General features: G+C 35.8%; 2 protein-coding genes across 4 annotated transcripts in view; both read left to right on the forward strand.

Annotated features, from left to right (window-relative positions):
• The window catches only part of LOC112022603 (polygalacturonase 1 beta-like protein 3), a 23,569-nt gene extending 21,620 nt beyond the window's left edge, over window positions 1-1,949 (forward strand). The window contains 3 exon segments of the mRNA XM_065770626.1: window positions 9-97; window positions 99-988; window positions 991-1,949. Of these exon segments, the coding sequence (XP_065626698.1) occupies window positions 9-97; window positions 99-988; window positions 991-1,742 (1,731 nt within the window). The 3' untranslated portion in view covers window positions 1,743-1,949.
• A 12,304-nt stretch (window positions 1,950-14,253) lies between these two features.
• LOC112022633 (protein NUCLEAR FUSION DEFECTIVE 6, mitochondrial) lies at window positions 14,254-16,529 on the forward strand. Of its 3 annotated transcripts, none has more exons than XM_024055253.2 (4): window positions 14,254-14,497; window positions 14,851-14,972; window positions 16,115-16,159; window positions 16,286-16,529. In XM_024055253.2, the coding sequence occupies exons 1-3, from the start codon at window positions 14,301-14,303 to the stop codon at window positions 16,132-16,134; spliced, it is 339 nt and encodes a 112-aa protein (XP_023911021.1). In that variant the 5' UTR covers window positions 14,254-14,300; the 3' UTR covers window positions 16,135-16,159; window positions 16,286-16,529. The 3 variants fall into 3 exon arrangements, with proteins under 3 accessions (XP_023911021.1, XP_023911020.1, XP_065626632.1); XM_024055252.2 differs by having other exon boundaries at window positions 16,436-16,529; XM_065770560.1 differs by having other exon boundaries at window positions 14,255-14,497; window positions 16,115-16,529.
• Window positions 16,530-17,987: the final 1,458 nt, after the last annotated feature.

The following is a 17,987-nucleotide window of genomic DNA, read 5'->3' on the forward strand; positions in this document are numbered from 1 at the left end:
TGGAGAAGACGAAGACTCGAACTCCAGTCGCCCGGTTTGTATCCAAGGCGTCCCCATTGAGCACGGTTGACTCGGCGAGTTTCTCCAAACTCGCTTCCGAACTCGCTCTCGACTCACCTCCCGGCCTTCTGCTCCTCCGCGAACCTCCTCTGCTTCCCCGATTTAGCGCCGAGTCTCGAGAAGCACGACAAAGACTCGAACTTTGCCGGGTACGCGGACAAAACATTCACCAACTACGGCACCGATCGGCTCGGCGGAGCGGACTCGTTCAAGGCCTACTCCAGCGACCGGAACTTGCCGGTGGACTCGTTCCGCCGATACAGCCGGGACTCCTCGGGTCACAAGGACCAATTCAACAACTACGCATCGAACGGAAACGTGGTGGACCAGGGTTTCAATGGCTACGCCACTGGCTCCACCGGCGGCTCCGGCGAGTTCACGAAGTACGCTGACTCAGTCAATGTCCCCAAACTCGCTTTCACATCCTACTCGGACGATTCCAACGGCCGGTCCCACTCGTTCACCACTTACAGCGAGAACGCCAACGCCGGCGACCAGAAATTCGCGAGCTACGGCAAAAACGCCAATGGAGCCCCGAACGACTTCAAAGGCTACGGGGCCAGCGCCAATGTCGTCGGGTCGGGTTTCTCGGGTTACGGCCAATCCGGCAATGCCGTTAACGACACGTTCACAAATTACGGTAATGAAGGAAACAATCCACAGAACAATTTCAAAAGCTACGGTGGCGGAGGCAACGGCGCCATCGAAACCTTCAAGAATTACAGAGACAAATCCAATGTGGGTGACGACTCGTTCCAGAGTTACTCGAAGAACTCGAACTCGGCGAAGGTCAATTTCGAAAATTACGGCAAGTCCTTCAACGAAGGCACTGACAAGTTCAGCGGTTACGGTCAAGGCAGCAAAGACCACGCCGTCGGATTCAAGATCTACGGCGTGAACAACTTCAAACACTTCAAAAACGAGGAGTCACATTCGCTACGTACAACAATGCGAGCGTGAAAACGGAGCAGAAAACCGAAGCAATGGCCCTCAGTGGCAGTTTGGTAAAAAGGTTCGTCGAGCCGGGCAAATTCTTTCGCGAGTCGATGTTGAAGAAAGGGACAGTGATGCCGATGCCCAACATTAAGGATAAAATGCCCAAAAGGTCGTTTTTGCCCCGGTCGATTTCGTCGAAATTACCGTTCTCGTCCTCGAAGATCTCTGAGATGAAGCAGATTTTTCACGCCGATGATAACTCGACCATGGAGGCTATGATTTTGGACTCGCTCAGCGACTGCGAGAGGGCTCCGAGCCCGGGCGAGACCAAGCGGTGCGTGGGTTCGGCGGAGGACATGATTGACTTTGCGGTTTCGGTTTTGGGTCGAAACGTCGCCGTTCGAACGACTGAGAATGTGAGAGGGTCAAACCAGAACGTGAAGCTCGGATCGGTCAACGGGATCAACGGTGGGAAAGTCACGCAATCGGTCTCATGTCATCAGAGTCTGTTCCCGTACCTACTGTATTACTGCCACTCGGTTCCGAAGGTTCGGGTCTACGAAGCGGACATACTGGATCCGAATTCGAAAGCCAAGATTAACCATGGTGTTGCCATCTGTCACTTGGACACGTCAGCTTGGAGCCCGAGTCACGGAGCTTTCTTGGCTCTTGGGTCGAGTCCGGGTCGGATCGAAGTTTGTCACTGGATTTTCGAGAATGATCTGACGTGGACAATTGCTGACTAGGCAATTATGTGGGTATGGTTCGAACCGGTGGGTAAGAAAGCTTAACAGCCGGGGCTAAGAATCCAAGTTTGATTTATTTTTAAGTTAATACTATCTGTTAAGGAATTTTTAGCTTTTGATAGGAAAAGTAAGGTATTATTATGGGTTTTTACTTTACATCTGGAAGAAGATGTTTATTATTACTATATAATTTGAGTTTTTGATCAATGTTCTCATGGCTACCCAAATAATTGGACAGCAAATTAAAAAAAAAAAAATGTTATTTACATTTTTCTTTCCTGGTCAAGTGCGTGTTGAATTGAGTTTATTTTATTTATTTCTTTTTTGGCTTAAAGAATAAATTGTGTAAAAAAAAAAAAAAAAAAGATGCACATACACACAAGAAGAGGATCAGATTCCAAACGTGGATAATATTTGAATACCAAATAAAAAATAGCAGAGGATTGAGGTTCTACATGTAAACAAACAAAACCTTGTGGCTAAGTAAGGATGAGGTGGTCCTTTTTAGTGACTATTCAATATCATATGCTTTTGTATTGTATGCGGGGAAAGGCTATGAGAGACAGCTGTTGTTGTTGGGGGCAATTGGTGTGCTTGTTTAATGTTTGTCAAAATTTTATTTATCTTTCCTATTCTCAAATTGTAACATAAAATTACATATAGATTAATATCTAGCAGAATTAAATATTGAAATGGTGATTTTATGAGGGCATACTATAAAGTTTTTTTACTTTTTAATTCTGAAAGTAGCTTTGTTTGTTCTAGAAAATGGAGCTGTCAAAGAAACATGAACAAAAAAAGAGAGATAAAAGAAAATGACACACCATTAAAATGGCCCTACTAATATGATGCGACGAAGTTTTAGGGGGCCCATGGTATTGGCCTATTGGGTCTGCTAGTGGCTATGACGACGCACTTGAATAATTTTATTTTCTCAAAATCTTTGGATATATGTGTTATATCATGAAGGCTCCAGTAGAATGAAGGCTCCAGTAGAATACGAGTTATTATTTATTATTGTCACGTGACATAGCGTCGATAAATCCACACTAAAAACTTTGTTTTTATTCAAAAAAAAATAAAAACTTTGGCCAAGCTTGTCTAAGTGCAATTAATGCTAAGCTAAGTAAAAAGGAGCATTTGAAAGTGCAATACAAGGAAAAATGATGGTACCTACTTGACACTACTCCACAAAGTGGGCCTTAACGAGGACATTAGGAATTTAAGTGGGGGAGATTGTGATACCCCAATTTGATTGATTGTGTATGTGAGTGTGTGATGAGTCTCACATTAGGTATTTACTAGATAGATCTAGACTTTATTAATAACTACAGAGAGCTTCAATTGTGACTAGTCCTTTTGAGGTATAGTGTAGATGTGACTAGCATTTTTCCTTGAGTCGTTACATATGGTATCAACACACTCGGCTCACTCTTTTTCATTTTTTTTTTTTTTTGGGGGGGTGTGGGGGGTGGGGGAGCCCCTGGTTTTACTTGAGTCTCTACTCTCCACTGGACTTAGTTGGGGGCATGGTAATGGTTTTAATATTAGTTGTCATATAGTATAATGTTATTTTCTGATGGTTCTTTCATTAGTTTAGGTAGAGGGTCATATCATATTTTGTCTTATTTTTTTGGTAGATTAATCCTGTGATTTTTGTTTTCAGATGAAGTATTATACTTTAAATTTGCAGAGCCATGGTGAGTAGTTGTAATGATCGTCCTTAAAATAAACAACGTTAAAATACTAATTAATATTTAAAAGTGAAGCCTCATCATGTTCATCACTTTGACCAGCTAGTAAATTGGATTCCAGCACTGGTTTAGTCCGATTAGGACAGGCACTAATGAAAGTGAAAGGAACTGACTATTTGGTTTCAATTAATCTAAAGACGTATAACATTTGCACTACTTTTTTATTCATCATGATTGATATGATTTATTTATAATTGTTACGTAATATAAGAGTGCTCTTAATATTGAATTTATGTAAAAATAATATTGCTCCAATACAATTATCATCTCAACATGTTGTAACCCATTCATTGACCCCTCCATTTCCGGATGGACCATTTCTATTTGAAATGGAGAGTGTCCAGTTAAGGGATCAGATTTGCTTAAAATAAATCAAAGGTTTAAACTGTGCTACGTTAATTAAAATTCAAATCACTTATCTCTTCAAGTTCAACCGAGGTTAACAAACTTAACTCTTCAAATTCAACAGGGGTTAACAGACTTAACTCTTCAAGTTCAACCGGGTTAAACTCTTCACTTAAACTCTTCAAGTTCACTAAATAGGAAAGCTTAGGTTTTACTTTGTGTTAACTCTATTGAAAAAGAAAAATGCACAACAAAGATAAGAATACAAACCAGATTTGATGGGGTTGCAAGGTAGACATGGGCAAACGGTGGCTCACTCCAAGTCGATGAGGTCAGGTCTGGTAGTGCTGTGCTTGCTGGGGCTGGTGGCAGTGGCAATGGTCATTGGCGGTGACTTGATGGGATCTGGTTTGGAAGATGAACTTGTGGATCTTTCCCCAGATTTGCTTTGATTTTTTACTTAGGTAGGTGATATTATAGTTGAGTTTGTTTGACTTTAGTCCCAGATATGGAATGATTTTGGATATAGGCATGGTTTGATCAGTTCTAGCCTAGCCTAACCCATGGGTTTCCATATTGGAGTCATGATAACGTGAATTTAAGGGCCTAAAAAAATTAATTAATTGATTGAATCCGAAGGGTTACGTCACGATTTATAGCCAAGATAGGTCTTTTGGAAAAAATCACAGAGGTTATTTCGACCAAACCACCAAGCATAAAAAACTCTCGGCTTGACTGGGTTTTGGTTTTGTTTGGATAGTTTTTCTTCCCCTATTTTGGCTATGGCTAAGCAGGGTAATACTTTACTTGTAAATTGTTTGGTTATATTCAACAAAATTCTATCTTTTATCTCAAAAAAAAAAAAATAAAATAAAAAATAGTGTTACGACTTAGATTAAGTTTTTTTTAACCAAAAAGACTTAGATTAAGTTTTTTAATCCTACCAGACCCGACCTCATCGACTTGGAGTGAGCCACCGTTCGCCCATGTCTACCTTGCAACCCCATCAAATCTGGTTTGTGTTCTTATCTCAATTGTGCATTTTTCTTTTTCAATAGAGTTAACACAAAGTAAAACATAAGCTTTTGTATTCAGTGAACTTGAAGAGCTTAAGTGAAGAGTTTAACTCCGGTTGAACTTGAAGAGTTAAGTATGTTAACCCTTGTTGAATTTGAAGAGTTAAGTTTGTTAACCCTGGTTGAACTTGAAGAGTTAAGTGATTTGAATTTTAATTGACGTGGCACAGTTTTAGCCTTTGATTTATTTTAAGCAAATCTGGTCCCTTAACTGGACACTCTCCATTTCAAATAGAAATGGAAAGGATTCGGATCCTCCATTTCCTCTCTTCAAAATTAATGTGGATGGTGCAATTTTTGAAGCTCAAAAAGCAATTGGAGTGGGAGTTGTTATAAGGGATGATAAGGGGAAGGTTATAGTTGCTTTGACCAGGAAGATTGAAGCCCCATTAGAGGATGCTATTGGGGCTAAGGCGAAAGCTTATGAGACTAGTATTTGCTTTGCCCCCAATGTAGGATTATTGATTTTATTTTGAAGGGTGATTCTTTGATTATCTCCATTACTTTATGTGAATTGTCTCTGCCTCCTCCTCTATTGGCTCCATTGTCCATGGTATTTTATTTTCTAGCCGTGTTTTTTTGTAGAGTTGAGTTTTCCTGTGTTAGATGACAAGGTAATAGACCTACTCATTTGTTAGCAAAACATGCTTTAGACATCGATAACTTCTCTAATTGGATTAAAGAAATTCCTTATTTTATTGAACAAGCTCTTCTCCAGTAATTTCAATTTATAGTATTAAATATGAAGTTTTATTTTTCCTATAAATTTTAAAAAAAAAATGTTAATAACCCGTTAGTGCCTACCCTTTTAAAGGCTGGAAACATAAATATACAATTATATAATGCAGTACAAAATAATATTATTGTAAAAATATCATCATGGTGGAAGGTTACATACCAATTGATTTGAACACTTCATTTCATATATTATCACCTTTATTTTTTAATTTATCATCATCCAATGTTATGGGAAATTTAGATATGGTTGTCCTATAAAATAAAATAAAAAAAGGCTGTGACACCTTGATGACTAAAATTTAAAGAAAGAATAAAAATTTTAAAATGCATTTTATAATATATTGCCTAGTTTATAAAGTTTGAAGTGGTGTTATCCACTCATTGCGAGGGGGAAATACCCCATTCCACCAAAGACCAACCTCCAACTATTCTTGTACTCCAGTTCATCACTTGGTGTTGGTGGTAACTGGTAAACACTACTGAGATAGTGGTGCAAAAATATCGGATTTTATGGGTCCAACCACCTATAATTAGGTTGATTATGGTTCTTCTATGGCATATATAGTCACAGAAGTACTAATTGGTTTTACACCTTTTGCACTATATTATTGAGGTTAAAATGCCTTTAAGTTATTCTTGTTTGTAATCTCCAAACAATAAGAAGCTCAATCGTCTCATCTGGTAATGTTTCACTTATTACAAAACTTTACTGTTAATTATAAAGGGAAGAAGTTCCACGGTTCCACATAGTGCCACTTTTTTTGGGGTACATAGGGCCACTTTTTGTGCATGTATTAAGGACGAACACAAATATAGGTACGGGCATGGACATGGACATGACACAGTGAGATGAAAATGGTTGGTACGACATCAGTATAATACACATATAATATAAATATAACATTGATATAATACCTTAAATAAAGTGTCCGTACCTTGTAACTTTTATTGATTTTCATCTATAAGTCCATCACTGGTATATCTATTATATCAGCAAGTGTGAAATTTTTCATTTTTTATTTTTTTGTCTGTACACTTTATAGACTCTTATAAATGAACTTCCCTTCAAACAAGGGAAACCTATTAGGACAGCATTTGTTGCACTACAAGGAAGCTAGTCCTCAGCAATTAATGGAAATCGCTACCACTTCAACCGTCTGTTGTAAAAATACTTGTGCTTAATTAATGAACCTCAAACAAATTCCTGCGTATATCTGTGGTTATGGCCTTATGGGTACTGGTAGCACTGGCGAAAAATTAAATAGACTTGATAGTTTCCTGGTGAAAAGTTAAATAGACTTGGATCATTCTTGACCAATAGGTTTGGGTAACCTTTTTTCATTTTGGTCTTATCTAGAACCCATGTTTTTATTAGGTGTGTGTAGAACGGATTGAACCCTTGAAAGTTGAAACTAACCCTACATAGGGGACGACATCCATAAAGGCTAAGGCCATTGTCTAGGAGGTTATAGAATTGTATCCTTTCGTTTTTTTGGCTGAATGAAATTTTGAGATATTCCAAAATGGGACACAGAGTACCAACAAAAAAAAAAAAGTGAGTATTATTGGGCATGTGAATTGCAACTATATTTTAATATTTATCAACACCAAAATCTACAAATTCCAACACATTTCATAATGCAAGAGTTAATCATTAAACGATGCATATTCTCTATTTTCATGTAGGCTAAAAAGCTAATAGAAGCCTAGAACAACAGAGAAAGTGGATGATTTGTAGTTGCCACTCTATTGTTACGAGTGAATCACTTAATTCAAAAAGTAAGTCAAATTTGGAAAATTATCAAGTACTCTCAGAATATTATAAATGCGTATTCTATCCTCTCACATGAATGGTAGGTTCCACTAATTAAATTCAAAAACCTATAATAATGTCATTCTTGATTGAGATTTATAAGCAATAAATTACAATGCATTACAAGTCAAAGACTTACAATAAGTTGCTATAAACTTCAATATCTTCCAAAATAAACAGGATTTATTACATAGTAAAAACATGCGTAATCCTCGTCCGGCTAAAATAGCCAAGTATCACTGTTTGGTAAAATATGTATGAATCTACTATTATTTGCGAAAATTTTTATAGAACTCAAGTTCCATAAAAAATGGCACGACAAATTTGAAGACTATTTTTTAAAGAACTCAAGTTACGCGGTAAACTCGAGTTTCAAAAATGTGGTAGATTGTTAAATATTTCACAAACAGTAGTATATTGCTAAATATTTTGCTGATATATGGCGATTTTGGCCTTACTCATGCACAACTTACTAAACAACAATAATTATTGACACATTCCCATACTCTATTCCTTAGCTTTGTAGATTGGTGATACTATTTGGTCTTTTCCATGGAATACAAATTAGAGATTGTTTGATTATGAATAGGCTTATCCACGGGTCGGTCCGGGTCGGGTTTTTGCCCAACTCGGAACTGACTCGACCAGATCGGATGGCCAGAAATTCAACCTGCCTCTGATCGGCATGGTTGATCGGATCGGGCGGATCGGACCTTCAACGAACGGCGGTCAATTCGATCAGAGTTGGAGATCTGAAAATCGGCCAAAATCCGGCAATTTAACGGCGAAATTTCGGTGATATTTTTGCCGGTTCTTCGCCGGATTTTCTTTGAAGTAGTCGAAATCTCATTAGATTCTGTGAGATCTCGACAAATCTAGTGAGATCTCGCCAAATCCGGTGAAGATTCCCTGGATCTAGCTGAGATCTCACCGGAAATGGCTGAGATCTCGCCGGATGTAAATAACTTCGCCGGGAAATGCTGAGATCTTGGTTCGGTCGGGTTTCTTCGGGTTTTGGAGAGAAAACTCGCCAGCTGAGCCGCCGTTTTCGGGTTCTCGAGGCCGAGACCCGCCGCCGACTGCCAGAATAGTCGGGTCGGCCGGTTTCGGATCGGTCGCCGGTCGAATCCTCTGGTTGGGTCGAGTCTCGGATGGGTTTGGACAGGCCTAATTATGAATACAAATAACAATAGGTTGAATTGCTTCATACATGTTATTAACATCAATGTTAAGTATTTCATTTATCAAAAAGGATGATCCATAAACACAGTTTCCACGTGCTAAAAACCCATTGATCTTGCAAGTTTTTTATGGCATACCTGCACACAATGATTGAGCTGGAGGCCAACATTGTCTCACTCTTTAAAGCTAATTTCCCATCTTTGATATAAGCCTAACCAAGTTCAGCTGTACACGGTACAGAGAAGGCTCTGAATTCTGAATTGGAAGCTTATTATATGCGAAGAATCTGGGACTCTCTCAACAAACTACACCATATTTTAAAGAGTTGGACCACTGAGGCACTGAACTAACTAAGCATGACCTTCCTTTGCTGTTAATTTGGTAGCTGGTTAGTTATTAAAAAAAAAAAAAAAAAAAAAAAAAAAAAAAAAAAAAAAAAAAACTCAGGTCCTATATTTTGGGAAGCTCTGCATTTCCTTTCCCAGCACCTATCATATATCATAAGATAACCGATCATGTTTGTTGGATCATAAATATGGAGTAAAAAAAACTTGTGCAATGGAAGTAATTTTAACGTTGGCCACTAGTTGCCAAGAATTGTCTCTCTTTTTCTTTTGTTAAATTGAGTATTTAGAAAGTTGTATCTTGGTAAAAGACATTCAAAATGAAATCAAAAGCCCAAGACTTCTTTTTAGGGCCGTAAACTAGTTGAGTTTTGTCGAGTTGTGAGTGTTCAAGTTTAGCTCAATAACTAATGTAAAATGTACCAACTTGGCTTGAGTTCAAACCAAGCCTATAAATGATGTTTGAGGTCGAGCTTGTCAAAAAGTCCAAAATCTTGAGCTCAGTTTGATTTATTGGTCAAGCTAAGCTTGGCCTTATATCAAACTTAAACTGATGCTCAATATTAAGTTTTTAAACTTAAGATCCAACCCAAGTACATTATGATACATTTAGCTTATTATCAAACTTATTTAGTTTAAAAGGGTAATCTCAACTCCCAATTACTTAAAATATTTTCTCTAAAAAAAAATTACTTAAAATCTTAATAAGATTTGAGTTTAATTGTCAAGCTCATATCAAGCCTATTATCAAATTCATAAAGGAGTCTAAACTTAGCTTGTTTTGTATCAAACCTTGATGTTTACGAGTCTGTTTAAGAACTTTTTTTTATTATTATTATTATTTAACTTGAACTTGGCTTATTTATTAAATAAGCTTAAAACTAAGGCTCTAATTTAACTTATTTATAAATAAAAAAATATAAATAATTTTTTTACCAAGCCAAGTTTCAACTGTTTATGAGAGCATCAACAGTGGGCTTCTCATATGCCAAATGTAAGATACATTTGGCATACAAGCTCAACAAATGCTCAGCAACTGGAAGGCCAAACTTGGAAATGCCAAATTTTTTTGAGATATTACTACAGTACCATCTTATTTGTAAGATGATACTATAGCTTAATGGTATAAAAAATAATAATTTTTTAATACTCCCTCCCCTATTTATTAACCCGGGAATTTCTCTCTCCTTCTCATTATTTCTCTTTCTTTCTCTCTCTTCCTTCTCTTTTTCTCCTCTGCTCTCTACTCTCTTCAGACCAAGACCCCGTGGCTTCCTCAACGGTGGAATCGGATGGCTCCGATGGCTCGGCGTGAGGGCTCTGATGGCTCCAATTGGTTTGAATCGGAGCTCTGATTGCTCCGATAGTGATTCCGACGAGCATCGGTGATGGGTTTCTTTGGAGGTGTGGGGTTTGACAATGATGGAGATCGTGGGTTTTAACTACGGTGGGTCGGTGGTCTAGGTTTGGATCGGCGTGAGGGCTCCGATGGGTTTGAATCGAAGCTCCGATGGCTCCGATGGTGATTCTAATAAAGCATCGGTGATGGGTTTCTTTTGCATGTTTGATTCTTTTTTTTTTCTTTTTTTTTTTCTAGGTTTGAAACTCTTGGATTGTGTTCTGTTTTTGTTTGGTGTGAAGATGAAAGAAAATAGGAGAAGGTTCTGGGTTTTGTTGTTGTTTGTGAACTGTTTGGTTTCCTAGAAAGAGCATCTCCTTTCCATATACTGGCATGGTGGTGGCTATTGTGGTTGTGGTGGTGGTTGCTAGCTAGTGGCGTGGTGGGTTTGCTGGGATGTGAGTGACAGTGGTTTTACTACGGTGGTGGTGATGTTTTAGACTCAAAGAGACTGGTTGTTTTTTTTTTTCCTTATCTGTTCTTGTGCCAAAGGTTGAGGGAGAGAGATGAAAAGGAAGAGAGAGAGAGAGAGAGAGAGAAAGAGAGAGAAATAGTAAAAAAATAATAAAAAAGAATATTTAAATAAACTTGAAAAAAAAATAAAATTTTAAAATGTTAAGTATATTAAAAAATGATATATTATAATTGATAAAGTAACTTTTTAAAATTATAAAATAGATTACGATGAAATTTCTTGATCCATCTCACTACTTCTCTTGTCACCGAGAATTATTTTATTTTATTTTTCGTTTCCACCGCACACATTACGTTCTGTTGCATTGAATGCTCATGTATGAGACAAATACGTCTCCCCACAGTCCTCAATAGTGTCATTTCTGTAACGCTTTTCAGAACACTATATTTGGCCTCAAAAACAAATCAGAGGTCTGTTTGTGTATTTATTTGATTTCTTGCAGTGTACAAATCTGGCATGAGGATAGAAAAGGCTATGACACCTCTATAACATTAAAGTTGGGGTAAATTTATGGATTTTCAAGTTCTGAGAAGTCAATTTCCAGTAGAGAATTAAATGCATGCAAGTGCCAGAGACTGCCATAACCCCTGTCCCGTGGCTCTAGTATGATATTATGATTTCTGACACAACATCTATATCTAGTACGGCATTCAAAGTTCAAACGAATCAAGCCCTCTCCTTCCTTCCTCAATGTTAAAACCGATATGAGAGGGACACCGTATAACAGATAAAACTGAAAGTGATAGTAGGGTTGTCTTGGCAATTGCATACCCACCCACAATCAAGTCTCATAAATGAATAAATGATACAATAACTATATGGTCAGCCATAAATTTTCACAGAATATTGTATATCTATCTGGATAATAATAAGATAATAATGGTAAATAGTAAAATGATATTCGTTAGGGTAAGTTACTTTTTTTTTTTTTTTTCTTTTTTAATGGGGAAAAAAAATAGGTAACTTACCTATTTGGTTCTATCTTTTATAATATATTTTAATTTGGTTTTTAATTTTTTAATTGTGTTAATTTGGTTCATAACTTTTCAGAGTCGTGTCAATTTAGTCTATGTTGTTATATATTGGATGAAAATTGATGACATGTCAAACGATCAAAATAAAATTATAGTGTATTGTCACACCAACGAAAGCTAATTTTCTTTTTCTTTTTTTACCATTAGATGCGTTATCAATTTTCATTCAAAAAATAACTGTAAGGACTAAATTGACATAGTATTGAAAGGTTAGTGACTAAATTGACACAATTGAAATGTTATGGACCAAATTGAAATATGGTATACAGGATAGGGACCAAATACGTAGTTTAATATATTTATTATATGAGAAAAGTTAATGAATTCCTGGAGAACATTTATTAGTGAATCATTTTTAAAAAGTTTTTATAGGAAAAGAAATAAATCAATTAATATTTTGGTAGCTTTTTCAATTTCTTATAAAAATAGTATTATTTTTTTTTAAATGGTTTATATTAACAATTTTTTTTAAGGACACTTGGCACCATGACCCTTAACAATCACACTCAGTCACATAAAATAATTACAAAAATTAGTGTGAAATTAGTTGTGGTCATACTATTACTCATTTCATAGACATATTGGCCTCTCTTTGTTGACAAAAGCGAACCTACCCTTGTAAAATTAGGTGGTATCCACCTTTTTTCCTTAGGTTGTGGCACCTGATCATGCCCTCCTGATTGTTGTCTGAAAGTTCAAGCCATAAATTGGTCAAAAATCATACATCATACAATTATTACAGGCCCTTTTCTAACTGCAAAAGCAATTACCAAGTCCACACAAAGCATGACTTTTTTTTTTCTTTTTCAACTATAACATATGACTTGTCTATGTCCAAAATAAAGTGCACTCATTGATCATATCAATGGCCCTAATATGCTCCTAGAATTCGCATCTTATGCAATGTTTTTAACACATCCTTTCAGCTTGTACTGATCCATAGAATGTGGTGGGACAAAGATGCAATTAGGCTCGGATTCAGATCAGGTACAATAGTCTAGTTATTGTACCATGCAATTGTGAAAGAAAAGAGTTAAGAAGGTAAAGTGATAAAAATGTTAAAAGTTAAAAATTTTGATCGAAGGGTTGACATGAAAAGTAGCTTTTTGAACTTTTAATCTTGACGACAAAAAATGGTATTGCATGGTGCAATCACCATATCTCAATCCATTGTGCTCTGCCTATCAATCACAACTATGCGCTTGCATTGAATTCCCTATATATGGCATGATTAATGTGGTGATGGATGCCATCTTGCTGGTAAATTTGTGTTTCCCGAAGACTTGAAATTTTCAGTTGTGTCATGCTAATCACACCCAAGAATAAAGTTTATACTAAATGACAAAATTTTCGTGTGAATTTAAAATGCAATTTTCTCAACTGGCTGTTTAATCCAAAACAGGTTCATTCATGTGTTAAGAGGTTTCTACGCTTCAATCCAGCCGGACTTCCTCTTAATTTAGGTAATTTCCAACAATAATGAAAGAGTTAATTACTTAATTACTAGTGTCTTTGAACCTCGCAAGTAAAGTTGGTGTGTCCCTAATGATATTAAGATCTTCTCCATTTAAAATTGATTCATCTCATAATTCAGATTAAATATTACAAATCTAAAATTGTATCTAACACGTCATTTAAAATTTTAAATGACTTTATACTTTGTTTATTTTCATATCTAAGAACTAAGATATTAACGTGGAATAAACTCTCTCCACTTTGTAAGTAGTTTTTTTTTTTTTTAATAATTTTTTTAAACCCCTAAAATAGAATATAGTCAATATACAACTTTATAAATTATATCAAACTAACACTAATATAAGTCCACTTCTGTTACCTCAGCTGATGCTTCCCTCTATCTGCCCAGTGGAGGCCCAGATATTTCTTCAGCTTAGCCTTCGATTGCTTACCATCAAGCCCATAAAAAGCCCACCTCTTTTTTGGTCAATCTTATTCCACTCTTGGCCCAACCAAGACACCAACAACTCTGGTCCATATCTTATAGCACCCATCATACATTCATTTTTATAACATATTAAAATAAAATTTGTAATAGTTTTAGCATTTTCCATGAATAATAACTACTAGTTTCTTTTAACACAGAAGCAAAATGTGTGTGTATACTACTACTATTCTAATATTAGTCCACTTTTCTTCCCTTGGCTGATGCTTCCCCTCAAAAGGCCCAGTGAGGGCCCCAATATCTCTTCATCTTAGCCTTCAATTTCTAATAAAAAGCCCATAAAAGGCCCAAAATCTTCTTGAGCTAATCTTATCCCACATGGGCCCAGCCCATGCTAAAATCAAAATAAAGCCCAAATGTTAAAAGGCCCAGCCCATAAACAACCCCTTTCTTTCATCGATTCCATTTCCTTCACGAAGCAAAGTAAGAAGTAAAACCATGGCGGCTAACTATGCGAGAAGAACCCTACAAATCTCTTCCAAAACCCTACTGAGCTGTACTTCATCTTTATCTTCATCTTCATCTTCATCAACTACTTTCGCATCCAAAGCTTCGAGATTGAGTGGGCTTGGGCTCGCCTCTGTTGGGCCCAACTCTGCTTCCCGACTCTCTGTTCACAAGCGCATACTCTCCAGGTTGGTTCTGTTTGGTTGCCGAGAATTTGAGGGAAAGAGTGGAATTTGCATTTTGGGTTTGTTTTATTTTATGAATATTGACCAAGAAACCTGACCAAGTTTTAAGCTTTTAATAAGTCCTAGATTATAGTAAATGTTTGGTATTTAACGTTTCAGTTTAATTTATTGTGCTTAGTTTTCTTAGCAACTAAATAGAGCCTTAGATATATGTCTTGTTTGTGTGGTACATTAGTTTAGTAACTATGTAACTTGTTAAACTATTTTTGGGCTATTTCTTTGTGTTAATAGATAGGTTGTAATGTAAGATTTTTTTTTTTTTTTTTTTTTGAAGCTTATTAATGTTGATGTTTTAGGCTTCCTGTGGAGTTGTCTGGTGTGCAGCAATCTCTAATGCCATTGCATAGTGTTACTGCTTCTGCGTTGTTAACTTCATTGCTTTCTGTGTACAATGACAACTGGGGGTGTCTATCAGAAGGTATGCTTCAAATTTCGAACTTCCCTTTTGGTTTGGTTTCAATTATCTATACGTCTACTTGTAATCTCTTGAGGGTCATATGCTTTGTAGAAAATGGTCAATGAACTGACTGCTGATTCCTATTGTATTGTACCTTTTTCATGTGGATGATAATGGTTTTGATCATAAAAAAGGAGAGGAATATGTCGGATGGGTAGGTTAATCTTTTGAGAATGTGAAGGAGTATTCATATGAATTTTCGTAGTGAAACTTTGGAGTTTCTCACCTCTATGGATGATGTGATTATGGCCCTTTTGTGGCTGTAATGTTTGAGGAGCTGAGTTGGATGCTTCCTGCTTAGCTTTGGTGGTTCAACACGAATGTAACTGGAACCTTGACATCACATAAAAATGGACCCTTCTTTAACACAGCTGAAATTTTTTTCATATGCAGATGAATTTTTTTGAGGAAGGCTGTAAAATATTAAGTCATGAATTCATTTTGACCTCTTGTGCTTGCTGTTTCACTGTAAATGTGACATAATGTTCAAAACAAAGAAAATGGCTTGTGGTCTTGCTGACCTACAATGTTCTTCACTTTATTTTTGGGAGAGGAAACACAACACCTTTTATGTTGAAACAAATGCTTTTGCCAAATCAAGTGGACGAGTATCTAATGTTAGATGAGTTGGTGTAAGAGAGGACAAGAGATAGATAAATACAGAGGTTGTTGTGTTATGTGCAGGATGAAATGCAATTGCATAGTTTTAGATATATTAGCTTTCCTAAAGAAGTCATATTTTAGTCCCCCCAAAATAAAGGAAAAGAAAAAGCAATTATTTGTTTAATTCTTTGTTTATTTTCAAACTTCTAGTATTCTTGCTATCCAAGATGGAAGAAGAGGCAATATATCAATTATGTGGTCCATGTCAAACAGTTATGTCTCCCTAGATCATAGTATTTCCTTTTGGCTGCATGAAATGTGTGGTTAAATCAAGTTTATGTCTCCTATCATCTATTTTTGGATTTCTGATTGCTGTTGTAGACTTCTGAAGGTAGTTGCTGTTGCAAATATTTTTGTTCTTAGTTTCTCTTTATTGTGACACAAGTTGCCTTTATTTCAAGTCATTGACTTTATTTTTTTTTTTTTTTATTTGCTGGCAGGATTTGCAACAACACTATAATATGGCCAACGCGTTCTTGTTCTAGGTATCAGCCAAAAGTTCTGCATCATATTTTGTTTAATTGTATGTTTCTAATTTTGTTGAACTAGATAATTAGCTTTCACAAGAGATGGTTACCCCTCTCTCTCTTTGTTTTTTGAGTTTTCCACAGTGTGATGATGATGGTGACATTCACCTTCACGATCTTTACTGCTTTAGTGTTCTGAAAAGGAATGGGTCTTTCCCAATGAGTAACACTGCAATTTGCCAAATTTTATTTTCCAGCATAATTGGTGAATAATTTTGTATGCTTATATTTCAGATTCACCTTCAAGGGAAAATATGAAACACGATTTTGTACCATGGATTATGGAATACATAATCATTATTATCTTCATCAACAATTCAAGATGAGATATCCATTGGCTAATAATATTCTTATACTAGTTTCATGAACTAAACGAACCCTTCAGGCTTCAGGATTTGGATCAATGTTGGTCTCTTTCCCCCCCTTTTTGTGTTCAGTATTTGTATCTTATATCATTGCTGTCAAATAAAAAATCACCATGATGCATCCTCTAGATGAGGAGGTAGTAAGTTTGTGGGCCTCACAAGCTGTGATGAAGCAGCTGCATAAGATAATTTTTTGCCTAGACAAGTAATGTATTTTTTGATCAAGCTAGAATTGCTGGACGAATCCATATATGAACATCTGTATTGAATACATACAAGTTTGTTTTGGGCTTGAATCAATAAAAGGGCATGTGATTGCCTAAAAAATGTTTATCCAACCTGTTTTTTGTTCTTTCTTTTTGGGTTGGCGCAGAAGGCAATTCAGTCCTACAGACCAAAAGTTCTACCCCAGCATACGCATCTTTTAGATTTTGTTTCCTTAACCAACACTTTCACAATACCATTAAGAAGCTATATTTTTTTCCAACTTGGATAAGAAAGTGGAGGTATGATTTTACTTATCAAAAAAAAAAAAAAAAAAGTGGAGGTATGATTTTCATATGAAATTAATGAACTCTAGTTCAAATGGTTTTCACTCCTCTTATATAAAATTGTGGGTTTGGTTTAATGTGTTTAAGCTATACTATTAAAACACAATAAATTTTTTGATACTACTATATTTGAGGGATAAAAAAAAGGAAAATTTCTTGCCGCTACATTTATTTATTTGTTAAAAAAAAAAAAAAAAAGTGGTCTGCCTCACAAGCCACATTGTACATTTACACACTCGATATAAATTTCTGTAAGTGATTCTTTCCTTGATATTTTACGCATGCTAAACCCAACCCCCCTCGTATCAAAAAAAAAACCACCCCCCAAAACGATGTCATTTCAAGTACATCTCGAGCCTACTACAACCCTACAACTACAAGAGCTGCCTGGCAGAAAGGCTTTTCAATTATTTAAATCACTCGTGCAATAGACGGATTAATTATAAAATTATGTAATTTTTTTATTTAAAAACAAGTAAATATTACCAAAACTATCATAAAAATTAGTAGCTATAATTAGTGAGCTACTTAAAACTATCTATAACTATATATATTGAGCCACAAATACATGGACTATGAAATGTGCAAGTTCTATTATATTAAATTATTTCAAATTCTTTTATAAAAAAAAAAAATTATTTCAAATTCTTGGTAATATAATTTTAGATGGACTAAAATTATAAATTTCTTAGAATTTAGATAATAGAAATTTACAATAAATTTTTCTAAAAATTAATTATATAGAATTCTAATTGGAGTAGAATTTTTATAGTGTTGTAGGTAAATTAATCTATCCTAACAATTTATAAGAATTGGCTTAGGTTTAGTATTCTTGTGCATTAGACGCATTGAAATTTAAACATATATTAA

The sequence above is a fragment of the Quercus suber genome, unplaced genomic scaffold, assembly GCF_002906115.3.
Source record: "Quercus suber isolate HL8 unplaced genomic scaffold, Cork oak 2.0 scaffold_33, whole genome shotgun sequence".
In the NCBI taxonomy this organism is placed as follows: domain Eukaryota; kingdom Viridiplantae; phylum Streptophyta; class Magnoliopsida; order Fagales; family Fagaceae; genus Quercus; species Quercus suber.

What these genes read in the sequence shown, in the direction of transcription:
- LOC112022633 (XM_024055253.2), top strand. Translation starts at nt 14,301, where the DNA reads ATGGCGGCTAACTATGCGAGAAGAACCCTACAAATCTCTTCCAAAACC. An exon ending in CACAAGCGCATACTCTCCAG is followed by an intron (nt 14,498 to 14,850) that starts GTTGGTTCTGTT and finishes TTGATGTTTTAG; the next exon opens with GCTTCCTGTGGAGTTGTCTG. An exon ending in CTGGGGGTGTCTATCAGAAG is followed by an intron (nt 14,973 to 16,114) that starts GTATGCTTCAAA and finishes ATTTGCTGGCAG; the next exon opens with GATTTGCAACAACACTATAA.